Here is a 27,586-nt window from a genome sequence, read left to right as displayed (position 1 = left end):
AGAAAGGTGAGGATGCAGTCTTGGGTAAAGGTCTTGCTTAGACTTTAGAAGGGAAGCTTGGCTGTTTCGAAAGCCTTCTCTGCCAAGCTTAATTCGAGGTAGCACCGGTAGAAAAATAGTTCCAAGGATCTCCCATTGTGGGCTAAACCCCCACACAAGATACAAATAAATTAGGGCAGAGACGAAACCAAAATTCGAAGTTGGGGGGTTAAAGTATAAGCCCAAAAAAGTTTATAAGAATCAAAACTAAAATCTACTCAAGCTTTGTTGAATTTCATCATGTTCATTAACATTATAATCTCATATTTTCACAATTTGGACTGAATACTTATTTAATTGGTGGTAATTTTTTGGAATTTTGTTTGAAAATTTTCACAAATTGGGACATCAACACTAGAGGCAATGCTGCATTATCAGCTTCAAATTATTTGTAATTTTTTTTTCTTTAAAAAAATCAAATATTATAGATAATTTTCCCATCATCAACCATTTAAGTAAAAGTTTCGTTATTTCCATATTATATAGCTCTATCGTTTCAAAATTTAGTCCAAAAAATAAACTAAACAAACATACCCCACAAGCTACAACAACATTAATGTTAATAAAATATTTTCTAAAAATAATTAATAATTCATAAAAATAAACTTACAAACAAGCATTACTATCCACTGTACACATTTGATTATAGTTCTCATGGGTTTCATATTTTTGGATCAATATGCAATGGGCAAAAGGATGTTGTAGTTTTCTTTTTAGTTTTAATGGGTTAAAATGTAAAGATTTTGAAGGAAGAGGGCCAAAAATATATTTTTTAGGGGAAACTTTTGCATATAGTGTCTTTTTTTCCCAAATGAGAAGGGGGGGGGGGGGGGGGCAGGGCACCCCTCTACCCTAACACGGGTCCATCACTCAATTAGGGGCTTGAGCTCAATAGGCCCAAGGTTGTTGGAAGAAAGCCATCATAGGTCATATAACTATAATTACATATGAATAATTTTTTCAACTGTCACATGGGTTGGAGGAAGATAGCTTTAAACTAATTTGAAGCTAAACTTTTTCTAATGCTAAATCTCATTGTGAAGTGCTTAAGGAAATATAATTAACCATATTATAACGTAATTGTAAAGTGTGACCACATTAATAATGACATTCCTCATAATTTATTTTAGCACAAAACAAAATATATTTTTTACCTATTTCATGTACAAAATATATATATATATATATATATATCTTGAAAATATAATATTTTTTTAATATCTCAAATATTTAACATTTGACATTCTAGTTGTTAATTCTCTAACAAGATCCATGTCATTTAAAAACTCAAGAATCAAGTAGTATTTATTTATTTATCTTTAGAATCGAGAATCTTGATTCTAAATACGAAAAAGTAACGCATTCAGTAATTTAAAAAAAAAAAAACTCATAAACTTTGCAAAGTGTAAAGAATCTAAATATTTAATGAAAATATATACATTCTTAAAATAGACCATAACAGTTAAAAAAAAAAGGTCAAAACATTTAATTTATTTACAAACGTCCAAAATAGTAAGAAGTAAAGTAATAAATACTTTCTCTACGTATGCTTATATAAACTTGGCAAAATATACTATTTCAAAGCCTTTCACATGTTTGGCGATTCTCATTCAAGCCAAAAAAATAAAAAAAATAAAAAATAAAAAAACCAAAAGCTCAACAAAGAACAGTCTGTGTTTTTAGTGACTCTTTTTGAGAGAGAGAGAGAGTGAGAGTGAGAGTGAGAGAGTGATGGAAGATGGAGAGAGAGGCATGGTGGATGAAAACATTGAGAGCAGAAGGGAGCCTCTTTTGCCAGCAGACGTGTCATGGAGGCTAAACCTGCAAGAGTTTCCTGCACTGCCTCAAAGAAGAGATGAACATGGCTCCTTCATTCTGCGCCGTTTTCGTCGTACCACAAGTTAGTCCTCTTCACAAATCCTTATGTGTAGATGTATAATATTTTTTATACTATTTTCAAAAGGGTTTTTGCTTTTTTTTTTTTTTTTGGTGAGTTTTATAATGGCCAGGCCTTATGTCAATATAGAATGAAAGATTTGCTTTTGGTTTATGCTTTTGTTTTTGTTTTTTGTTTTTTTTTTCTTACCAAGATTGAAGACCCAGATGCAATTTTGTTCAAAGATGTTATTTTTGTTTTCAGATTTTTCTCAGTCAAGCAGCTTATGTATGTAATTATATATGTGTTGATTGTATATTTGATATTATGCTCAAAAAGGTATTTGCTTTTTTGTTTTTGTTTTAACTTGTATAAGCACAAAGTTCAATGAAAAAAAGGAGCAAAGTTAAGCACCAAGAGTTTTATGATGGCCAGGCAATGTCAATATAGAATTAAAGTTACTATTTTTATTTTTATTTATTTTTTGGCTTTTTTCTGTGCAAGATTCAAAACCCAGGTTTTTTTTTTTTGAGAAGTTAAAAAAGAAGAAGAAAAACCTGGGTTTTGAATCTTGCACAGAAAAGAGCCAAAAAAAGTTGTGTTTGTTTTTATCAAAGTTGTGTTTTTTACTTCTTCTTCTTCTTCTTTTCATAGATGTTGTTCAATTCTATTGAGAAACAGAGATGTTCTTTTCATCTGATTTTTATATGTTAAATGATTTTTGGCTTTAGGGGAACACTTTATATAAAACTCATTATATAAATTAAACAACGAAATTAAATAAAATTTCTTAGATGCAGTGAACAATTTACTGTAGTGTTTTAATGAGTTTTATCTAAAAAAAAAAGTGAGCTTTTAAAAATGTTCTTTTTAAAAAGGTGTACAGAAAATAAGATATACTTAAAGCCTTTTCCTTTGGCTTATGTGACTCAACCTTTTCTTTTTGATTAAGACGGCATCAATTGTAACAACTTTTTTACAATTATTTTATGCCGACTGAGATTTACTATTTATCACTTTCACACTAACGCAATATTTCTTTTCTCTCTGCCACTCACTTGACATATTTATGGCAAAGTTGTGGTACATAAAGAATGTGGCACTAGACTTTTGTTCTTTTTCATGGTTTTGTTTCTTCTGCCACTTGCCTAGTGGCCTTGGCTCACTCTGCAAACCATTCATGGCAGTGGTCAGCTTCACATCTTTAGTGTCAAATTCATGTTGGGTGCCTAGTGTATGGACTTTTAGGTAAGGATATGGAGATCTCAGATCTGTGTACCATAAAAAGTAAAGAAAAGTGTGTTTTTTGGTAATGTGGAGGTCGCTTTTGCTTGAATTTTGGACAATCTTCCATGTGTCTTCAAGTGATCGATCATGTGGTAGGTTCATTTGTGTGGCACAATTTACATCAAAACACAATATATGTGTTTGTGGTCATTACGTGGCACCCATTTATGGAATGGAATTCTTATGACAAGGACTGTAGATAAGAAGCAAGTCATGTGCACTGAAGTACCACATAAATTAGCTGTTTATTTTTGTATCAAATACGTGATGCGTTCACTTAAGCTTAGGTATGTGGAACAATTGGTCCAGCAGAAAACTAATGCTCTCTTACGCAATAAGAAAGATTCCTTGCCTCTTTAGATAGGTACTAGTGGTCCCTTTTAGATGTTATGGAAGTCTAATACATATATTTTTTTTAAGCCTAGTGTTTGTTAATTCAGTTATAGATTGAAATGGGTTCTTTAATTGTAAATTATTGGTTGAAAGTTTCAATAGTAGTAAGAAAGTTAATTAGTTGAAAATCATCAACGAATTGTTAAGTTATATGCCTCTGGTTTATGAATTGGCAAACTGCAGAAATAGTTGTAAAAAAAATGAAAAAAAGCTTTTATTAATACTTGATTCAAATAGTGAATGTTCAGTTTTTAGGTGTCTTTTTTTGGTGGTGGTGGTGGTGGTGGTGGTGGTGGTGGTGGTGGGGGTGGGGGGGGGTGTAAAAAATGGAAGTTCCTGACTGCTAGAAAAAGAGGCATATGTTGAATTTGGTGATTGCTTCTTGTCTTATTTTAATCAAAGTTTGGTGATTGTTTTACTTTTAGGTGGGGTGGGTATAAACTGTGCCTAAGCCTGGTTGGTAGTGTTGAGATTTTGCACTGCAGATGTTTTGTCACGCAAAATTTTATGGAAGAGGGTATTCTTAACAAATACATTTCAATTGATTTCATCACTCTCAAGCGAGATCTTGGGGAAAGAAAACTGACTTTGCTACTCACTCCAGACACCTCAACACTCTTTCACTTCCACATTTGTACGTTTGCATAGAACACAATTAACTTCTTCTCCTAGACTTGTAACATCACATTACAAAAGGTTGAACAAAGAAAAGATAATGTCAACGAAGGCAACTCTTTCTTATCTATAATGTCATTCTCATGTAGCTAATGTATTCCTCACATATTGTATTGTCAGAAAAGTGAGTCTCCTCCCAACTTGTAATCTACCATTCAAACCTAAGAGCATTAAGCTTGTACAAAAATTCTTGTCTATTTTAGCATAAAAATTTACTTTTTATATTTTACATTCTTTTTAAAACACCACACATTAGATTATCTATTTTACACTACATTTCATTAAAATATCATTTCTTCTTGATTTAAAATTTTTTTTGTCTTCTTGGTGTAAATTTACACGGTTATTATAGCAAACTTGTAAATTTACACAATTATATACTAAATGATGTGAGTCATTTTTAGGCAAAATTGTGTAAATTTTACACACGTCTACCATACACCTACTGATCTGAGTGCACTAAGCTAGCAAAGACAAGCAAAACACACCAGATATAACATATGCAATTCTACTTGATTTGGCTTTGTTAAGGGAAACACATACAAAATGTTTTTTAAGAACAAAGCACCAGTCTATTGCTCGAGTCAGCGATGATTCTTATAGGGAGTTTGATCTTGTTTATTGCTGTTTTGTTGTCATTTTAAAAAATTATTAGAACCCTAAAGCTTCTGTTGATGACTTGAACTGGTTAAAAATTGGCGCATCTTATTCCACATATCAGTTTTAATTAACGGGGTGGTTTTATCAATTTTGGTTAAAAATTGCTACAATTTATTCCTTCCATTGTGGTTTTTAGATCTTCAAGTATGACAGCAGTTTGCTGCAAAGAAATTTAATGGTCCTGCTGATGCATTGTATTTTGCTTTGGCATTCATATGTGCAAAGAAGCATTTAGATGGAATCTGTTAGCTATGCTCTTCCGCCGTTCTAAAATCAGGAAATAGTATGTGGTTGGTGTGGTTTCCCATATCTGCTGAAAATATACTAGTTAGTTAGCTTAGTTTGGTAAAGCAACTTTCTGATTTTGGCCTTCAAAATAGCTGACATGCACGATTGCCATCAAATCCAAAACCTTCACTAGGGAATCTTGTACAAATAAGATGAAATTATGCAAATGAATTGATTTTTTAATGTTGACCCACTATTCCGACTTTATTATGATAACAATTGCTTAGCCCTTTAGGAGTGAATGCCCTTGGATTAGCCAATAATTGGTTCTGGCAAGTGGGGTCAATTGCCTTTAGGGTTTTTTTTTGGCTAAAGGCGAGTCTAACAAGCTCTTCTTTAGAAAGGTGCCGTATGTTATTAAAAAAAAACCCGTACTTGGATAAATAAATTTATAAAATATTTTAAATGATTGAATTTTTTGTGTAGTTTACATCTGGGTTCTTCCATTTAACAGCAAGGGCATTCCATACTTCTTTTGCTTAAAATTTCTGAATAACCCCTCTCACATTCTTAAGAGATGATACCGAAAGAGAGTAACTATAGATAACCTGACAGCTTTGAACTTCCTATTGGAGCTTTGGCAAGGCACTTCACATATTGCCTTTGTTTTCAGTCGTTATACTTATAGTTTTATAATCATAATCAATTAATGTTTTCTTAATCTTTAACATATATAAAAAAAAGTTTTCTTAATCTTAACATGTGTGACATTTAATTAAAAAAAAAGAGAGTGATGTTTAGTTCTTTTGGAAAATGAAACATAAATAAAAATTTGATGAATTTGGATGCTTTAATTCATCTCATCGTCAAATATTAGTGATGAATGTAATGTAAAACTTGTACCCTTGTCTGCAGGGAAACGATGCAAGGTTGCTGATTACTACAAGAAACAAGAAAGGCTCCTTGAAGGGTTTACTGAGATGGAGGCTATGACTGAAACAGGTTTTGCTCCTGGAAATCTAACTGAGGTTGGTTGTTCTGCGAGGTTGCTTTAATCATTTTTTTGGTTGTATAGTAAGAAGATTTTATTGAAAAGAAAAAGGGTGAAGCCTGAGTACACAGGAAGTTCTTTATGAGTAAGATTTTTTATTGATAAACATTCTTTTAATGCTGGAGGCCATGCCCAATTCCTGAGTACAGACAGAGGTTTCAAGCTCTGCCCCCACCCAACTCCCCCTGCGGCCCAAAAAAAAAAACTATATCCTTTCAACTAAATCTGTCTCATTTCCTGGAAAGCAGAAACTGATTTCTTTTGTTGATCCATTTATGCTTTCTCAGGATGAGATGAAGCAGCTTGCAAAGAGTGAGAGATTGGCTATCCGGATATCAAATTTAGCTAACCTTGTGCTCTTTGCGGCCAAGGTTTTTGCTTCTATTGAGAGCAGATCATTGGCAGTTATTGCCTCTACCCTGGATTCACTCTTAGATCTCTTGTCGGGGTTTATATTGTGGTTCACTTCTCATGCCATGCAAAACCCAAACCAATATCATTATCCAATTGGAAAAAAAAGGATGCAGCCAGTGGTAAGTCATTTAATCCAACAATTGTGAGGGTGCATTTGGAAATACCTTAAATGTATATTTGAATTTTAGACTCAACCTTCCTGCGATTACTTTAATAAGTTTTACTGCCATAATAAAAAATAGTCTTCTCTTTTCTGTCAGGCCATTACCGTAACTCCAACTAAGTAAAGCAGAAAAGACTATTGTTTTAGTTTCCTTAATCTTTTGTATTTCAGATAATTTTAAAATGCAGATTCTGATAGATTTAAGTTCTTAAGGCTGATAATGAGAATTCAATTGTACTTGGTTGGTGTTGCGCCTTTGCCTCATTGGTTGCTCAAAAGTTGGTGGAGAGAAATTGTGCATCTTAAACTAATTAATAAGTTAGCCCCAAAGAAGTCAAGGAATGTGCTTTTCTTTTTTCCATTTGGCCAATCGTTGGCATTGTTGTGATAAATGGGGGAAATATACTGCAGTGCTATTTCCACCGTTACTGCTGTTGCCTCAACATGATCATAATCCACAAATGCTTGAGGGAAAAGCAGAAGAAGCAATAAAGAGAAATGTAATGGTGTTAGGCGTTTAAGCTACAGTTTTATTCCATTCCAAGAAGTTTGAAATTAATTTACTACACATCTAAAGATTTCATCAGGTCATGCTTTAGACTCTCATTATGTTATCAAAATTGAGCATGTCATATTGAGTTTGCCAAAAGAAAAAATAGTGTTTTTGTTTACAGATTTTGTTAAATGAGAAAATGCAGGGACCATTGGCTTTTTCCTTCTGCATATCAAGCAATGAAAAGACACTCTAGAATAATTATTATTATTTTTTTTATAAAATGGAAAAGCAGTCAAACAATCTTCTTTTGGGAATAAAATTAAATAGCATTGGTTTTGGGAATAGTTTTTGAATGTAGGTTAGGTTCAAGGGTGACTATGACTTATGGGGATGTGGACCCAAGGCATGCTAATAATCACATCAGATACGCCGAGACTGTACTTGAACTTTTTGTTACAACACTTATGCTATAACACGACAAATATTTTACTAATTTATATTGAGCTTGCAGGGAATCATTGTTTTTGCATCAGTAATGGCAACTCTTGGATTACAAATACTGCTTGAGTCTGGTCGACAATTCGTTAATAGGGTATGCAACTTTAATCATATTTGCTTCGACTTAATTTAAGGGTATATATGGCGGTGAGCCAGTGAGCACAGTTGGACTTGTACACATGTTAACCAAAGTTGGATTTGAGAAGGGTTTGTAGATTAGCACCCTTCTTGATGTCTTGTGAGAGCTCAGAGCTCCAAGGTTTCCTTAGTTTTTAGTGCTTTAGGATGACATAGGTTTTGAGGTACTACCCAAATGTATAAGATCCTGGTTAGATCACAGTCTTAGTTGGTGAATGCAACACTTGTGCATGGTTGTTCTAAAGTTCTAGTTTTGGTAATCTTTTACAATATCAGTGATTAATATAATCATCATTTCGTGTCCTGATTACAGACTGAGCCTGAAAAGGATCCTCAGAAGGAGAAATGGATGATTGGAATAATGTGCTTTGTAACTGTAGTGAAGTTTGTGCTCATGGTTTATTGTCGAAGATTTAAAAATGAAATTGTTAGAGCCTATGCACAAGATCATTTCTTTGACGTTATTACTAATTCAATTGGTTTGGCGGCAGCTGTCCTGGCCATTCGATATAAGTGGTGGATTGACCCTACTGGAGCTATTTTAGTAAGTTCATATGCAACTGATTCCCCACCCCCTTTTTTTCCCCTTTTTACTGTACTGTATATAATTGGGTTCAGCTACTCTATAAGTTTTTAGTTTCGTTTCTTTTCTTAAAATTACCTCAATTACCAGCTACCAATTTTTAATATAACAAAATATTGGTTTTTCCACTCTTATGACTCAATAAAAAAAAAAAAAAAAAGAAAGTAAAATGCCACTCCATGCCTTGACATGGTAGAATTCCTGTTTGGTACAGCTTCTTGTTTCAGCTTTTAGAAAGTGCTGTATCTGGAAAAAATTGAGGTTTAAAAAACCTGTACATATAAAATTCCATTTCAAATTGGGATACCAAATGGGCACAAGTGGCCTCAAGATGGAATTTTTGGGTTCTTGGAGTTGACTTTTACTCTATCTTATCATGTTGATTTCTTTGAACCTGTGATGCAGATAGCTTTATATACAATGAATACATGGACAAAGACGGTCTTTGAGAATGTATTTGCACTAATTGGAAGGTCAGCACCACCTGAATTTTTGGCAAAGTTAACATATCTGATATGGAACCACCATGAAGATATCAAGCACATTGACACAGTAAGAGCATACACTTTTGGTTCTCATTATTTTGTGGAGGTTGACATAGTTTTGCCACAAGACATGCTTCTGAACAAAGCACATAATATTGGTGAGACACTGCAAGAGAAGCTGGAGCAACTCCCTGAAATTGAGAGAGCTTTTGTGCATATAGACTTTGAGTATACTCACAAGCCTGAGCACAAGACCACAGTTTGATGACAATGGTAGTAATTGCCAGATCTCAGCCTTTCCAAATCACAAGAGCTTTCAAATGAGTTTTGATTCACTTAGTACGTGATGCAGTTTTATTGCTCTCCCAAACAGACTGAATAGGATTTTAACATCGCTAATCCTTGATATGCAAGCACTTTTATTATAATGTAAGAGGATAAAAATTTGGACATTTTATGATACAATCTTATGGTGCAAGCATTCATTTTATTGTTCTTGTCAATTTAATCGTGGAAGTTATTGAAGCATTAACCTCTAATTTTACTTGTCGAGGAATTCATTAGTATTTACAACCATTGATTGTCCATTTTGTATCTGCTAAAAGCCTGAACTGTTGTAGTGCCACGACTTGAAATGGGTGTTCAAAACTTCTTATTGTCAGCTAAATTCTTCTCTGGCTATCATAGATTCATAGTGTTCAAGATGTTGGCTACTTGGCTCTTTTAAGTTTTGTTTTGCTTTTTTTTTTTTTTTTAATTAAATTTATTTATTTATTTTTTTGTTTTTTGTGGGAAATATTTATTATATATTCAACAGCAAGCCTCTGTGCACCTTGATTAATTGGGTGTATATCCTATTCTGATATGAGGTAGAGTGAAGGGTTTTTCTTAACTCGGTTCCTTAATATATTCAGGCTAGGTCTTCTCTACATCTCAAACGTAAGACGAAACCATGGTTTGTCCTATGAAAAGTAGTCTTGTAAGGATTCAAGAGAGAAGCACGTAAATGCTTGTGTGTTCGCTCACACCCACATTTTTTTGGGGTCCTTTTTTGAATGGCACTGCTTTTATTAGCCTCAATTCAATTGGGTTTTTATTACAATTTACAATCATTCACTCAGACACTTGAGTTCAGTAGTTTCAGTGTTAATATGTCAAAAGCTTTGGATTTTTTTTATAAATTTTTTTTTATTGAATGAATGATTTTCCCCCATTTTATTTTTGTCTCTGTTGTGTTGCAGTGTCAAAGCAAATTTCTTTGCAGCATGCTTAAACCCTATTTTTGCTCAGTTGTGTTTAATATTTGCATCAAGATCTTCTAGAGTTCTTAGCTAGAAAACTCTACTATGTAGAGTTCTCTAAATCCTTAACTTCTTATAATAAAAGGGTAAAGATTAGGTCAATCATCAATCTACTAACATAATCTTAAAAGATGACAGAGGAAAAACGCGAAAAAAAGGAAATCACAACCTTGGATGTCAATGGATTTGATGATGTGGCAAAAAAGAGCAAACAAAGCCCTCTTTGCTTGAGTAATAAAAAATCAAAGGCTAAATTTCAAATTGTACCCTCTAACTTTGCCTAAAATTCAATAATTTAAATATACTTTCATTTAATTCAGTTCTATAACTTTCAATCTTGTTCAATTTAGTTCTCATGTTAGTCTGCATCAAAATTGAGTTGTTAAAGACTCCCCAAAACGACGTAGTTTTGTATTAAATAGAGTTGAAAGTTAATGATGCAATTTTCATTGAGACTAACGAGGGGACTAAATTGAACAAAGTTAAAAGTTAGAAAACTGAATTAAATGAAAGTAAAGTTAAAGGATTAAATTTATTTTTAGAAAAATTTAACGGGTGCAATTTTAATTTAGTCAAAATCAAACTAAACGCCTAAATTGATATAAGTGTCTTGGTCATGTGCATCTCACATAACTAATTTAACTTAAACATTAATATCGTATAGACTTTAGTTCTCAATCCCCTTCTCTCTCTCTCTCTCTCTAGAGGAGAAAATCAATCATAAATCGGATGCATGTAATTACACATCCTGATTTAGCCACTAAACCTCTTCTGTCTCTCCTCCATTAATAAATACTAATTAGAAACAACCAATCATTCAAATCCCATTACTCTATTCCATTAATAACTAGAAACAAAAAATCATTCAAATCCCATTACTTTCATACAAAGCAAGCACAAAGTAGATTCATAAAAGCAACTTCATTTAAATAGGACGATGACTGAGGCAATAGATTTGATAGCGATGACTCTGTTCAAGCCAGCGTCGTTGCTACTTGGAGGCACTGCCAGAGGTTGGCTGATCAGAGTAGTCGACACAATCTGTTTTTCATGGGCTTATGGGTTTGTACAAGTTGCTCAAGCCCATTTGGCTGATCAGAGTAGTCGACACAATCTGTTTTTCATGGGCTTATGGGTTTGTACAAGTTGCTCAAACCCATTTGTAGGATTTTACATAACTTGATTTTTTGGATAATCACATAACTTGATAGGTTAGTAAAATACTTTTATTCAATAGGCCAATGTGATTCTCCGTGTAACTTAAACTTGTGCAATACCTATTATGGGCTTGCAAGCATTCCAAACCTATTATCAATGCACTAGTCGTCAAAATGCTCTCTTTTATGCCCTCCAAACCACAACTTGAATCTTTGATGTCCAATAATGTGTTTGAAATTCACCTATTTATTTTTTGTAATGAGTATTTTGACGGCACATAGTCGTGAAAAAAGTGTCATCGACAACATTTTAACAAGAACTTTATATAACTTAACTAGCATTTTTTGGTGTTCCTAAAGAAGACTTTCATATTCCAATTTCTTCTCCATTCTATTATCAAATTATTTTTTTATAAAAATTATCTTACAATTCTTTAAATATCTGCTTTTATACATTTTATTATGAGTCAAATGAATTTCAATTTGCTCTTTAAAATAAATAAATAAAGGAACTTTAAAAAAAAACTTCAAAACCTGAGAACAACTATAGACACGCACATTTTATCTTCGTGAGAAGAACTATTTAAGAGTGTCTATTTACTATTTCTTAAGGGTACTTTTCGTTTTCAGACACATTTTATAATGAAGATCAATTCACTGCATGTGAAAAGTGATGATTGATCACAGGCAAGAGCCAAAAAGTTTCTTACAAATACTGCGTGATGCTGGTCAACGATTCGTTAATAGGGTATGCAACTTTAATCATATTTGCTTCTACTTAATTTAAGGGTATATATAGCGGTGAGCCGGTGAGCACAGTTGGACTTGTACACATGTTAACCAAAGTTGGATTTGAGAAGGGTTTGTAGATTAGCACCCTTCTTGATGTCTTGTCAGAGCTCAGAGCTCCAAGGTTTCCTTAGTTATTAGTGCTTTAGGATGACATAGGTTTTGAGATACTACCCAAATGTATCAGATCCTAGTTAGATCACAGTCTTAGTTGGTGAATGCAACACTTGTGCATGGTTGTTCTAAAGTTCTAGTTTTGGTAATCTTTTACAATATCAGTGATTAATATAATCATCATTTCGTGTCCTGATTACAGACTGAGCCTGAAAAGGATCCTGGGAAGGAGAAATGGATGATTGGAATAATGTGCTTCGTAAATGTAGTGAAGTTTGTGCTCATGGTCTATTGTCGAAGATATAAAAATGAAATTGTTAGAGCCTATGCACAAGATCATTTCTTCGACGTTATTACTAATTCAATTGGTTTGGCAACAGCTGTCTTGGCCATTCGATATAAATGGTGGATTGACCCTACTGGAGCTATTATAGTAAGTTAGGTGTTGTTTGGAAATCCACAAAACTGAGTGATATAATCCTGTTTTCATAACTCATGATCCAAAATTGGTGGGGTCCACGGAAGAGAAGTTGTTTGGATTCTATGACTCATATTCCGTGACTCAATTTTCATCACTCAATTCTCTGATTTTTGAGTTATGAGTTATGAAAACTAAAAACACATTTTAGCTGTTTTCAGTTTCCATAACTCATAACTCAATAGCATATTTGTAATTAAACACACATAAGGGACCCATAACCACAACTTTTGACCGTTTGACTTTTTTTTTCCTTTCTTCTCCTGGGTTTGGTCTTCAGTTCTACCTTCTTCTTTTTTTTTTTTTTTTTTTTTTTTTTTCACTTGTTCGGTCTTCAATTCTTACTTCTTCATTTTTTTTAAACTGGGTTCGGTGAGTTTGGGTACTGAAAAAAAAAAAACTGCATTGAGTGATAGGTATGGGGCCCACAAATAGTGTGAAAAATATTGAGTGATGACAAGTGAGTGATGGTGCCAAACGGGTAGGGTATTTTAAGTGATAAGTGACGAGTGATGAGTAATAAGTGATGAGTGATGAGTGACGAAAATTGAGTGACCATTTTTTTTAAACCAAACAAGCCCTTAATATGCAACTGATTCCCCACCCCTTTTTTTCCCCCCTTTTTTACTGTACTGTATATAATTGGGTTCAGCTACTCTATAAGTTTTTAGTTTCCTTTCTTTTCTTAAAATTACCTCAATTACCAGCAACCAATTTTTAAGATAACAAAATATTGGTTTTTCCACTCTTATCACTCAATTTTAAAAAACAAAAAGTAAAATGCCACTCCATGCCTTGACATGGTAGAATTCCTGTTTGGTACAGCTTCTTGTTTCAGCTTTTAGAAAAAGCTGTATCTGGAAAAATTTGAGGTTTAAAAAACCTGTACATATAAAATTCCACTTCAAATTGGGATACCAAATGGGCACAAGTGGCCTCAAGATATAATTTTTGGGTTCTTGGAGTTGAATCTTACTCTATCTTATCATGATGATTTCTTTGAACCTGTGATGCAAATACCTTTATATACAATGAATACATGGACAAAGACGGTCTTTGAGAATGTATTTGCACTAATTGGAAGGTCAGCACCGCCTGAATTTTTGGCAAAGTTAACATATCTGATATGGAACCACCATGAAGATATCAAGCACATTGACACCGTAAGAGCATACACTTTTGGTTCTCATTATTTTGTGGAGGTTGACATAGTTTTGCCACAAGACATGCTTCTGAACAAAGCACATAATATTGGTGGGACACTGCAAGAGAAGCTGGAGCAACTCCCTGAAATTGAGAGAGCTTTTGTGCATATAGATTTTGAGTATGCTCACAAGCCTGAGCACAAGACCACAGTTTGATGACAATGGTAGTAATTGTCAGATCTCAGCCTGTCCAAAGCTCCAGGGCTTTTAAATGAGTTTCAGATTCAGATAATATGTCATGCAGTTTTATTGTTCTGCAAAACAGACTGAATAGGATTTTAACATCGCTAATCCTTGATATGCAAGTATTTTTATTTTAATGTAAGATGATAAAAATTTGGACATTTTATGATATAAACTTATGCGGCACTTGCTCGTGTCAATTTAATCGTGAGGTTATTGAAGCTGCATTAACCACTAATTTTTTAACCACTAATTTTACTTGTTGAGGAATTCTTTAGTATTTACAACCATTGATTCTCCATTTTGTGGCTGCTAAAAGCTTAAACTGCTTTAGTGCCACATTACTTGAATGAGTGTTCAAAACTTCTTATTGTCAGGTATGCTGAATCTTCTACCAATTTACTCGGTATTGCAACAGCTGTTTAGGCTGCAATATTACTGCTTCTAAATTCTTCCGTGGCTATCTTAGTAATGTTCAAGATGATGGCTACTTGGCTCTTTTAAGCTTTGTTTTTCTTTTTTCTTTTTTTGGTTGGAAATATTTATCATATATTGAACAGCAAGCCTCTGTGCACCTTTGATTAATTGGGTGTATATCCTATTCTGATATTAGGTAAAGGGTCTTTCTTAAGTTGGTTACTTAATATATTCAGGCTAGGTCTTCTCTACACCTCAAAAATAAGACGAAACCATGGTTTGTCATATGAAAAGTAGTCTTGTAAGGAATGCTTGTGTGAACTCACACCCGCATTTTTTTTTTTGGGGTCCTTTTTTGAATTGTGCTTATTGGCACTGCTTTTATTAGCCTCAATTTAATTGGGTTTCGATTACACTTCACAATCATTCACTCAGACACACTGAGTTCAGTTGTTTCAGTGTTAACATGTCAAAGCTTTGGATTTTTTATTTTTATTGAATAAATGATTATCCCCCATTTTATTTTTGTCCTTCTGTTGTGTTTCAGTGGCAAAGCAAACTTCTTTGCAGCTGTTTAGGCTTTACATCTGCTGAAAATTTTTCCATTTTATTTAGAGGCCAAGCATTTGCCTATTGGTACAATTTGTTTTTTAAGGTTTGTTCAATGACAAAGGTGCATGCAGCATGCTTAAACCCTATTTTTGCTTAGTTGTGTTTTAATATTTGGATCAAGATCTTCTAGAGTTCTTTAAATCCTTATCTTCTTACAATAAAGGGTTAAGATTATGTCAAATCATCAATTAACATAGAGAAATCACAACCTTGGATGTCAATGGATTTGATGACGTGGCAAAAGAGAGCAAACAAAGCCCTTTGCTTGAGTAATAAACAAAAAAAGTTGAAGGCTAAATTTTAAATTGCATCATCTAACTTTGTCTGAAATTAAATTTAGTTGTTTAACTTTACTTTTGTTCAATTCAATCTTTTTGTTATTATCTATTAGAATTGTGCTTTTAATTTTCAATTTTGTTTAATACAAAACTACGCTATTTTGGCCGTCTTTAACAACTTAATTTTGATGGAGACCAATTGAAAGACTAAATTGAAAAAAGTTGAAAGCTAGAATACTGAGTAAAATGAAAGTAAAGTTAGGGGATTGAATTGAATTTTAGGCAAAGTTAGAGGGTACAATTTGTAATTTAGCCAAAATCAAACTAAACCCATATAAGTGTCATCCTCATGTACATCTCACATGACCAATTTAACTCAAACATTAATACCATGTAGACTTTAGTTCTCCATCCCATTACTTTCATATACACTAAGCACAAAGTACATGCATAAATGCAACTTCATTTAAATGGGCACCCTTCAAAATAAGCAACAAAATTAAATCAAATCTTCACACCCCAACTAATTTTAGGGCATGATCTTAGGGCAAGTTTCGATGGAGGGAAATTAGAGTAGAGTTGGCCAGAAATTAAGACAAAAGATTTGCAATAACTCTGTCCAGGCACCGTTCCTACTTGTTGGCACCAACAAAGGTTGGTTGATCGAGGATAAAGTAGTTGCACAATTTGTGCAGGCCACTACACAAAGTGTTTCTCATGGGCTTATGGGTTTCTACAAGTTTCCCAAACCCATTTTTAGGATTTTAAATAACTTGATAGGTTAGAAAAATAATTTTATTCGCTAGGTCAATGAGATTCTCCTTCTAACTTAGCTTGTGCTATCGCTCTTGTGGGCTCTCATGGGCTTGCAAGCATTCCAAGCCTATTATCAATGCAGTTCAAGAAAGGTTGTCAAAATGCCCTCTAATGCCCTCCAAACCACAACTCGTTTCTTCTATCTCCAATAAAAATATTAATGGGGTTGGTCCATGCGTTTAGGATTACCTATTTATTTTTTGTAATGAGTATTTTGATCATCCATAGTTGTGCAAAAAGTGTCATTGGCGAGATATTTTGACAAGAGACTTGTATCTTAATTAGTTTTTTTAGTGTTTATAACAAAGACATTTAGATTCTAATTTCCTCTCTATTTTATTATCAAATTATTTTTTAAAAACCACTTTTACATTTCTCTAAATATCTTCTTTTATACATTTTATTATAATTTTTGACACAAATTTGGGAATGTATGCGTACATAATTAAAGGTGGTTGAGCACTTGATGTCATTAGTTGGCATAAAAGCATTCTCATTGGCAATTGCAAATGGAAAATGTAGGGAAAAAGTACAATCAAGGCACAAAAAGGTGTTGGCAACTGGATTTGTAAAATAACAGAATTTCAATTGTTTTTGCAATTGTATTACAGTGTCATCCTAAATGTAAGATGGTATTGTTGCACAATTGTAAAAATTATAATATATTCTAATTAATAAAGTGGAAGAGAGATGGGGAGAAGAGAGAGGGAGAGTTGTATTGTAATATATTATATTATTTTAGTGGATAATATATATTATTTTAATGAGTAGAATAAGAAAATAAAATTGAGATGTTAGGTGTGTTACAAAATGATATGGTATAATTGATAAAATAATTTTTTAAAATGGTAAAATAGAATAGGATACAATTTTTTATTGCAAATGCTCTAACAACTCCCATCGGCCAACATAGTTTGAGAAAAGTTGGTGCCTTACAATATTTATTACCTTTGATGAGTACTCGTTTTTTTTTTTTTTTGACAGACAACTAAAAAAGAAGTACAGGGACTAATTCCATTTTCTTTTCTTCGATGAGTATTTGCACGCGTAGGATATATATATATATATATATATATATATATATATATATATATATATATATATATATATATATATAATTTTAAGATTTTTTAATTATTATTATTTTTTAAAGTTTAATACACATCTAATGAATTACGAATCTAATATATCACCAATTGGTGTTTTTGTTCCATAATAAAGAACAATTTTCATGAAGAGGATATAATAGGTAACATTTTTGAATTTTGATAATTCAATAAATGAGAGATGAGAAATTTGAATCTAAGATGTCTTTGTTGCAAACATTGCTAACCAATTGAATTACAAAACTCTTGATAATAAATTAGTAATGTTTTTAATATTAAAAAAATAACAAATTATTATTTTTGTATCAAAAAACACATATGACTTGTTTCAATAGTGGAGGAATGTAACTAAACTTGTTTCTAACAAGTCTTCCCCAAACCAAAACCAAATGGAATAAAAGTCCTATATTGAAGAGAGGGAATGTCCGAGCGCTAAACCCGCACCATCCTCGCAAACTAAATAACCAAAGAACCCAATTGAAAGAAAGAAAAAAGTTCTGCAAATTGCGAACACTATGAAAAGAGAGAGTTATGAATATGTTCTCCGTCTTCGCAAAGGTCATGCTTTTACTCAGGACTAAACGAGAAAATAGAAACTAAATTTCCAACTGTGACAGAGACTAAGAGAGCTTATAGTTAAAGTTCTTTTCTTCTGTGAAGGTTTGAGTAACCAAGAGATTGTAACACTGGTTGTAGTGAGGGGGAGGATGTTAGGAGGACTGAGGAGGAAGGCATTGCATAGGGTTAGGGGTTAGACGCACTCTACTCTCTCTCTCTCTCTCTCTCTGGTCTGATGGGATTTTTTTTATTTTATTAAAATATGGTGTTTGTTTGGGAACAACTTATTCACATTTTCTTGTAAGTACTATAAATAAAAGTTAAAAGTTAGGTTTTTTATTTATTTTTTTTATTTTTGCTGAAAATATTTTTAAAAAAAAGCTAAAAGAGAAATAAAAATATATTGAATGTGCAATCCACAAATAGTATTATTACAATTATCATTGCTAAAACTAATTACATTGTGGGACCTATAAATAATATTTTTTCAATTACAAAAAACGCTAAATGCAAGTCTTATAAGTTGTTTTTTTGACCCACATGGGACCCATTTATAAGTTGTGTGAGACTTGAAAACAATATAGTTTTTTTATTGCAAAAATAATAAATGCAAACCTTAAAATCTTCCTTTTGCAAACCCACATGGGACCCAATTTTTGTTTGTGTGGAACCCACAAATAGTAAATAAATTCAACAGAGCCCTAGTTAAAACTCAGATCCCAAATGCACACAGGCAAGAGAAGTGACATTCATCTTTTAAATTTAAAAAATCAATAATGCTCACTTGAAATTTCATGAACTAAAAGTGCATACTACGCAAAGTTAGAGACTAATAATGCATTTTACCTTATTTTTATTATAAACATATAGTATAAACAATTTAAAATTTAAATTAATATGTATAAGAATTGGCTGACGATTTGGTATATGTTTTTTTTTATTTAAATTCTTTAAAAGAAAAACCACCAAGTGGAGCCCATAGAGTGGATTTAATAGTTGATACTTTATGCAGAGTAAAATATTTAAATTAGTACTAGCCTCTAAGCACACGCTCACGCGCGTGTTTAGAGGCTTTTCTATTTTTTGGATAAAAGTTAATAATTTGCATTTATTATAATTTGAGATTACTACATTTTTCAATCACAAAAAACCTAAAGGTGTAATAATAAAAAAAAAATCACTCACAAACGTATAATATTCATCACACACCTAGGTTTTTTTTTTTGGTGATTGGTAAATGTAGTATTTCCAAATTATAATAGTTGAAATTATTAACCTTTACCCCAAAAAATAAAAAAAGTTGCGTGCTTAGAGGCTAGTTTTTCCAATAACAAATAATGCGTGATTAGTGTTTATTTTTAGACTATCAAAATAAATAATAAAAAATTTACATCAAGTGAAAATGTATAATATGATTTTGTAATTATAATCAGTTTAAAATAGTGTGTGCAAATGTTTATGGAATCTATTATTAAGAAGTTAATGGATCAATGTAAGGAATTTGAAATATTTACATCAAAAGAAATTGTATATAGATTCACTATGTTAGAAACATTGTAAAAAAAACCATATCCAAACTACGCAAGCTATGGTGAAAAAGCTGGTGTAGCAATATCTTTTGTTTCCCATTCTAATTGCTTTCTAGCTACATTTGCCATTAACCTATTTTCACATTGTAAAATGTATTACTTTTTTGTTACAAATAGGAACTTTATAGCATATACAACATTATGATAACATGTTATCAAAAAAAAAAAAAAAAATTATGATAACTTAAATTCAAATCAAGCATATGCTCACTGAGTTTATGTTTTTGAGGGGAGGTTGAGTAGTGTTCGACATTGTTGACCCTAATTGTAAGAGGAGTTACTAATTATTTTTTGAGGGTATTTTGGAACAAAATAAAAGTTCAGTCTAAGAAAGATAATTTTGAAAAAAATAGATGATTGTGAGATATTTTTGAAAATGTGATTTCAATATTTGAGAGTAGTACGTGATTTTATTTTTTCAAACAAATAAAAAGGATAAATGTGCATTTCTTTGTTTAAGAGATAAGAAATAACTGTAATTTATTTTTTAAATGTGGTGTAGCATTTGAAAATATTGGGATAAGGATAAGTATTTTTAAAAATAAAACCACTCTCCCACTAGCTCATGTTTTCAAAACAACCCTAATTATCAAAACAGAAACCCACGGTTAGTTGGATTTTTTTTTTTTTAAAAACCTATCCTTATCATGGTAACCTACATTAATAATTCTATCCAAAACAAAACTCATCTGTATGTACAAAATGAAAAAGAAGGTGAAAAAAATATAATAAAACAAAAAAAACCTCATACGCATGGAATAAAAATGAACGTGAAAAGAATGATTAAAAAAAAAACTAATTTTTAGGATATTTGCTTTTGAAAGAAAATAAAAAAGCTACATTTTAGGGAAATTAAAAAGATCAACGTGGAGAATTAGTATGACCCCTATTCTTATTCCTCGGTAACCTACATCAATAATTCTATATATGTATATATAAAAACTCATCCTTACCTAATGAAAAAGAACGTGAAAATATATAGCAAAACAAAAAATCCTCATCCTTACTGGATGAACCAGACCGTGGAAAAATATTTAAAAAAAAAAAACAAATATATACCTGAAAATAAATTGAAAAAATGAAACCTAAATTTAAGGATTTTTGTTGTTGAAAGTATAAAAAAATAAAAATAAAAAGCAAGTCTGAACGTGAAAAAAAAAGGGCAAATTAGTGTGACATTATGATAAAAAAAAAATGGTTAGGATTTAAAGAAATCTGTGAGGACGAAAAACTCATAAAATCAACTTCCAAACGTTACTGCTGCTTTAGTCATTTAAGAGTCCTCATACAATACATTTGGTAGAGAGGGTTCAACAACAAAAAGCCCCTATAAGTAGTCTCTTGATTCCTATTTATACTATTCTCTGTTTTCATCGTAGCCTTACACCTTGCAATCTGCGGTCCTTTTCCCGTGACACTTGTCCGTTGGCAATGGAACAAGATTCCACTTTGCATCCCGCACTGTTCAGGTCATGTCCACATTAATGCGACGGATAGAGGTGATGCTCGCTAATTAATGCGGCCAGAATGGTTGTTGCCAAGCATTTAATGCAACCTTCCAAATAAGCCTAATACATCCAGATATTTGTAACGTGTCCCTTATGTAGTTATCGTCCACGCCACCTCATCTTCGGGCACACCCGGAGAGACCTCATCTTTCATTCTAAATGTTGGCCTTTCTTTCTTCGGGTCCTCGGGTTCTTAGGTCCTCTGATCCTCACAACAGCCCCTTTAATACTTGAGTTATTAATCATGTATTAATAACTAAGTTTTAACTTCTTATACACGCTTCTTATCCTTTTTATGCTTTCACACGTACAGACGTCTCTTCACTGCCCCATGATCCGCATCTGGCGCCTCGTATCCCACGATGAGGCATTTATGGCGCCTGACGCTTCTTTTCCCGCGCACGTTCTACGGTTGGATGAGAAATGTACGGTTCAGATTTTGCTCTTAATTATGAGCGGGAAAGTTACCGCTCTTATTCTTTTACCCCATTACTTCCACTTCCCCCACCCTTATAAAAGCAACTTCTTACGCTGGATAAAGCTCATTTTGCCATTTCGAAGGATTGAAAGAAAAGTGAGCTCCCGAGGACCATCCTTAAGCGATCTTCAGAGGTGTGTTTATTTTCCTTTCATTTTTTCTCTTCTTGCTTGCTTTTCTCCTCTTGCAGCGGGGGTTAATGGGTAGATACGCTAAGTTAGTGAATACAGATGAGGCGAAGACCGCTTTTAAGGACCGATATCGGATCCCCAATGACGTAGATATTACGTATTGCGAGGAAGAAGATATTCCACTGGTGTCTCGGCCACCTGAATCCATTTTGATTCCGATGATTGCATTTATTGAGGGGGGTATGGAAATTCCTATGGGTAGAGTAACTAGGGATTTTCTAATAAATTATAGGCTTACCCCTTCGCAATGCTCTCCAAATGTCCTTAGAATTTTAGGATGCGCGGATGCCCTTAATCGAAAACTGGGAACCAACTTGACCTGGCAGGATGTAAATTGGGTATATAACTGCCAAAAAGGGGACAGGACTAAATACTATATGAAGTGTAGAATACCTTCTGTTAGGATGATTTCCTGTTTACCCGATTCAAGCAAAGGGATGGATGAAGATTATCTCGTCATTTCGGGCAATTGGCATGACGGATTGCATTGCCCTACCCGAGAAGGGGTACCAGGTAGGGTTCCCGAGGACTAACCTAGCACTTAGGACTAACCATATTTTTTCTGTGCTTTACACCACACCACGTATTTGTTTTAATGCCTTCATTTATTATTGTAGACGATTACCATACTGCCCCGAATCTGTCTGCCGTGAACCGTGCTGATTTGAACAGGATTCTTCGATCGGAGATATTCGTACATAGGGACGGACAGCTCCGAGCAGCCCACCTCATCCTCGGATACACCCCCTCTACTAAACGTTTCCAAAGCCCGAAGAACGTGATAAGAGCAAGAGATTTAAGGCTAGCTCAAATTGACGTTGCCGCCCCGGGATTCTTATTAGCCGTACCTCCCCCTGCAGGACTTCAGGACGCACAACTTCCTGCCCCACTTGCCGCCCAACTGATCTATCCTCCTTTGGAGCAAGCTGCTAATCCTGTCGTTGAGGAAAGAGCTGCCACGCCCGAGCTCCCTTCTCTCGAGGTGACAGAGAAAGACTTTGAGGTGTTCTACTGCCCAGACGCTCCCTCCAGTTCCCAACCGTCCAGCAGTCAAATGGGTTTCCAAGAAAAAAAGCCCGACCTGTTGGCCCTACTACAGGCACATGCAGGCAGCTCTTCGCCAGCAGTGTCGGTTCCTCCTCGTCCCGTTACTCCAGCTGTTACACAGGCACCCCCCTCGGAGTCGATAGATAAAAAACGCAAAAGGGGTCAGAGTAGCAAACATGTTATAGACATCGAAGAAGGGGAAAACCTTGACCCCTCTGTTAAAGATACCAGGGCTGCAAAGGCCCTTTCCAAGAAAGTTGCTCCCACTGGTTCTTCGAAAGACCCTAGTGGTGAATCTACAAGGAAAGCATCACCCTGGCGGCCCAACTTCACTCTCAGCTCGGGCAGTCCTGTTTTGGATGACGCCAATCTGCGGGATCCGAAGAAGGGAAGCTCGAGCTTGGTGGCCGAGTGTCTAGAGAAGGCTCTATGCCTTCCCGAAGACATGGCAGAGTTGCGGTCCTTCCGCAAGAGGGAGGTTTTCTTGTCTTTGAAGCAGGACTTAGCCAAGGTACTTTCGAAGTTTTTGTGCATTCTAAATATGAGTTTAATTATTTATTATGACTAACCTTATTAATTAACTCAAATATATCATAGGCGGTCCAGGCTTCATTCATGGCTGAGGAGTGGGTAGATCATTCACTAGATCTTGCCCGAAAAGCTGATCAAAATGCCGAAGCGGCAACGAAGGCACAAAAAGAAGCTGAGCTGAACTTAAAAGAGACCCTCACTCGCCTGTCTGAGGTAGAAAAAGCTCACAAGAATGCTGAATCGGCCCTGAAAAGCTATGAGTCGCAAGCAAATCTTGCTCTTGAGGCCCAGAAACAGGCTCAAAGCAGGCTTGCCCTCACTGTTGTCGAGCTCAAACAAACGAAAGAACTGCTGGCCAAGAAGGAGCAAGAGCAGGCTGTTGCCGAGCAAGCGGCGTATGATGCTGGGATGAAAAAAGCTTCTGACAGCTTAACTGCCCAACTTAGAGGAGTTGCCAGAGCGTTCTGCTCGGAGGTGTGGGGCCGCGCTTTGGACGCTGCGGGAGTGGATGCTGACGCAGTACTCCGTATTGCCGACAACATTTATTATCCCCCTGCGTTACGCTTAGCCCCTACTCCTCCAGCGCCGACAAATGATCCTGTAGTGCCTACCCCTACTTCTGCTCCTTCTGATGCCCCAGTCACAAAGGACCCTTCTCCCCCAGCTCAGCCCGTGGACGAAGTAACTGAGGGTGAATTGGCTGAAGAGCCAAAAAAGAAGAAAAAAGAAAAAGACCCAGAGAAAAGAAAAGACAAGCAATCTGTTGCTTAGACCTTTCGTAGTTTTTGCCTTATTTTTTGCTTTAGTGTTTTTTTTTTTTTACGGATGTAAGGGGCCATATGATTGCCCCGGTTTTGTGACAGACATTTGCTGAGAAATGAATACCTTAGCTCTTTTCTTCTGTTTCATATACACGTCTTACTACAACATGCTGCCATTTATTTGTCATTTTGTATGCGTCCAGATAAAAGCTTACAGGAACTAACAATCATCATTCCACTACGAAGTAGTTCATTATACTTGTGATTTTAAGAAACACAAAAAGTTTGACCTGGGCACCATAATTTCACCACTTGACCTTCTTTGACGTTTGAAACGGAAAGTTTGAGGTTCAATATGCTATTGAACAACAAGGCTCAATGATTTGTTTTATGTTAGTGCTTTACATATTTGAGATTACTTTAGTCGTGAACTTGTTGGACTTACAATTCCTGTGTGATGGTTTGTAAGTGAGTAATTTTTCTTAGACTTGTAGCCCGAGGAGCCGAACAAGCACTAAGGTCATTTTAACACTTAGGTTTTTGCCAGTGATTAATTTCTCTTAGACTTGTGGCCCGAGGAGCCGAACAAGCACTAAGGTCAGTTTAACACTTACGATTTTGCAAGTGATTAATTTCTCTTAGGCTTGTGGCCCGAGGAGCCGAACAAGCACTAAGGTCAGTTTAACACTTATGCTTTTGCAAGTGATTAATTTCTCTTAGGCTTGTGGCCCGAGGAGCCGAACAAGCACTAAGGTCAGTTTAAAACTTATGCTTTTGCAAGTGATTAATTTCTCTTAGGCTTGTGGCCCGAGGAGCCGAACAAGCACTAAGGTCAGTTTAACACTTATGCTTTTGCAAGTGATTAATTTCTCTTAGGCTTGTGGCCCGAGGAGCCAAACAAGCACTAAGGTCAGTTTAACACTTATGCTTTTGCAAGTGATTAATTTCTCTTAGGCTTGTGGCCCGAGGAGCCGAACAAGCACCAAGGTCAGTTTAACACTTATGCTTTTGCAAGTGATTAATTTCTCTTAGGCTTGTGGCCCAAGGAGCCGAACAAGCACCAAGGTCAGTTTAACACTTAGGTTTTTGCAAGTGATTAATTTCTCTTAGGCTTGTGGCCCGAGGAGCTGAACAAGCACTAAGGTCAGTTTAACACTTAGGTTTTTGCCAGTACAGAGTTGCCGATACAGAATTGAAACGAACAGAAGCCTCACACAAAATGAGATTCTTTTCTTAATAATAATATCGTCGTAAGTTATTTACATTCCAAGGGCGAGGAATCACCCCTCCATCCAGATCCTCTAAACGATAAGCCCCTACACCTGCCATTGAGGTAATTCTATATGGCCCCTCCCAGTTAGGACCCAATTTTCCCCAGGCGGGATTCTTTGCTACCCCCACTACCTTTCTTAGTACCAAATCTCCTGGTACCAAGGGCCTGGTCCTAACTCCCTTGTCATATGTCTGCTTGAGCTTCTGATGATAGTTGCCCATCTTCACATTGGCTATTTCTCTACTTTCCTCAATAGTATTCAAACAATCATTCATCAGATCATGATTGCTCGCTTCGTCATACTGGTCGGACTTCAGGGTGGGAAAACCTGACTCTAATGGTATTATAGCTTCCATTCCATACGTCATTGAAAAGGGGGTCTCGCCTGTTGATCTTCGGGGTGTAGTGCGATAAGCCCATAATACATGAGGTAATTCTTCTACCCAGCCTCCTTTAGCGTCATCCAATCGTTTCTTCAAACCTGCCAAGATGACTTTATTTGTTGCTTCGGCCTGTCCATTTCCTTGGGGATAATACGGTGTGGAGTATCCATTTCTTATTCCCATTTCTGCGCAGTACCGCCGGAAAACCTTGCTATCAAATTGAAGACCATTATCAGATATCAAGGTGTGTGGGACCCCGAAGCGAGTTATGATATTTTTCCAGATGAATCTTTTTGCATCTACATCTCTAATGTTGGCTAATGGCTCGGCCTCCACCCATTTCGTGAAGTAATCCGTGCCGACGATGAGCCATCTCCTATTACCCGTTGCCCGAGGAAACGGCCCGACGATATCTAAACCCCACTTAGCAAAGGGCCATGGGCTGGACAACGGATTTAAGTTACCTCCTAGTTGATGTACATTGGGCGCAAACCTTTGACATTGATCACACTTCTTGGCATACTCTTGAGAGGTTCTCTGCATGCTTGGCCACCAATACCCTTGGGTCATGGCTCTATGAGCTAATGATCTTCCTCCAGTGTGGCTCCCACACACACCCTCATGCAATTCTTCCAGCAGAGGTTCCACGGCTTCAGGATGTACGCAAAGGAGATACGGACCTGCATAGGAACGCCTATAAAGTTTTTGCTCCCCCGATAACCAGTAACGGGGTGCGCTTCTTCGTATCTTCTCGGCCATTTTTCCATCTTCAGGTAGTATTCCGTGCTGTAAAAAAGCTATAATTGGGTCCATCCAGCTTGGGCCTACATGAATGCTGTGAACCCGTACTGCCGGGATGCTTGTCAAGCTAGAGGACAACAAATCCTCCACCATAACCATACGCGGTAACTTCGATCCCAGCGAAGTGGCTAACATTGCTAATGAATCAGCATGAGAATTATGTCCCCTTGGGACTTGCTGTATCTTGAAACTGTCAAACAAACCCAACACCCCCTGGACTCGTTTCAGATAGCTTTTCATCCGCTCATCTTTTGCCTCAAACTCTCCATTAACCTGCCCGACAACCAATCGGGAATCACAGAACACCCTTACTACCTTGCCTCCCAAATGCCTAACCATCTGGGTGCCCACTAAGAGAGCCTCGTACTCGGCCTCATTATTAGTTGCTGGGAATCCCAACCTCAATGACTTTTCAATGACTAGTTTCTCGGGGGATATCAACACAACTCCTACCCCGGCTCCCTTTCGATTTGATGCCCCATCCGTGTAGACTTCCCATGGAGTGATATTTTCCGTTCCACTGGACATTATTGTCATCACGGCATCTTCGGGGTGAGCCTGACCGTCCGTGAACTCGGCCACGAAGTCGGCAAGGATTTGCCCTTTGATAGCTGTCCGGGGCATACACTTGATATCATAAGCTCCCAGCTTGGTTCCCCACTTTGCTACAAGACCCGTATAATCCGACTTCCGCGTGAGAGCTTATAGAGGCAACTGAGTGAGTATTACCACGGTGTGAGCTTGGAAGTAATGAGGCAATTTCCTTGTTGCGTGCACCACGACTAGAAGCGCTTTTTCCAGCAGTAGGTATCGCTGTTCAACTTCTTGCAAGGACTTGCTGACATAGTATATTGGTTTCTGGACCCCGTTATCACTCCGTATTAAGACAAGACTTACGGAGTGATTTGTAACGGCTAGATAAGCATATAGCACTTCTTCCTTCTTGGGCGTCGATAATATCGGCGGTCTAGATATGTATTGCTTTAAATCCTCAAAAGCCAAATTGCACTCGTTAGACCACTGG

General features: G+C 35.5%; 2 protein-coding genes across 3 annotated transcripts; one reads left to right on the top strand and one right to left on the bottom strand.

Moving 5' to 3' along the window:
- Window positions 1-1,595: 1,595 nt before the first annotated feature.
- On the top strand, window positions 1,596-9,511 carry LOC142615798 (metal tolerance protein 10-like). 2 transcript variants are annotated; one of them, XM_075788632.1, is made up of 6 exons: window positions 1,596-1,939; window positions 6,074-6,186; window positions 6,497-6,742; window positions 7,794-7,874; window positions 8,232-8,462; window positions 8,907-9,511. In XM_075788632.1, exons 1-6 carry the CDS (start codon window positions 1,771-1,773, stop codon window positions 9,249-9,251), a joined length of 1,185 nt encoding a protein of 394 aa, XP_075644747.1. In that variant the 5' UTR covers window positions 1,596-1,770; the 3' UTR covers window positions 9,252-9,511. The 2 variants fall into 2 exon arrangements, with proteins under 2 accessions (XP_075644747.1, XP_075644748.1); XM_075788633.1 differs by lacking the exon at window positions 1,596-1,939 and adding an exon at window positions 3,141-3,163.
- Window positions 9,512-24,325: 14,814 nt separating this feature from the next.
- LOC142615907 (uncharacterized) lies at window positions 24,326-27,186 on the bottom strand. Its single transcript, XM_075788821.1, has 4 exons — window positions 26,379-27,186; window positions 25,804-26,228; window positions 25,369-25,689; window positions 24,326-24,343 (listed from the first exon to the last, which is right to left on the bottom strand). Exons 1-4 carry the CDS (start codon window positions 27,184-27,186, stop codon window positions 24,326-24,328), a joined length of 1,572 nt encoding a protein of 523 aa, XP_075644936.1.
- Window positions 27,187-27,586: the final 400 nt, after the last annotated feature.

The sequence above is a fragment of the Castanea sativa genome, chromosome 11, assembly GCF_040712315.1.
Source record: "Castanea sativa cultivar Marrone di Chiusa Pesio chromosome 11, ASM4071231v1".
NCBI classification, from domain to species: domain Eukaryota; kingdom Viridiplantae; phylum Streptophyta; class Magnoliopsida; order Fagales; family Fagaceae; genus Castanea; species Castanea sativa.
This window is presented reverse-complemented; position numbering and strand designations above follow the sequence as displayed.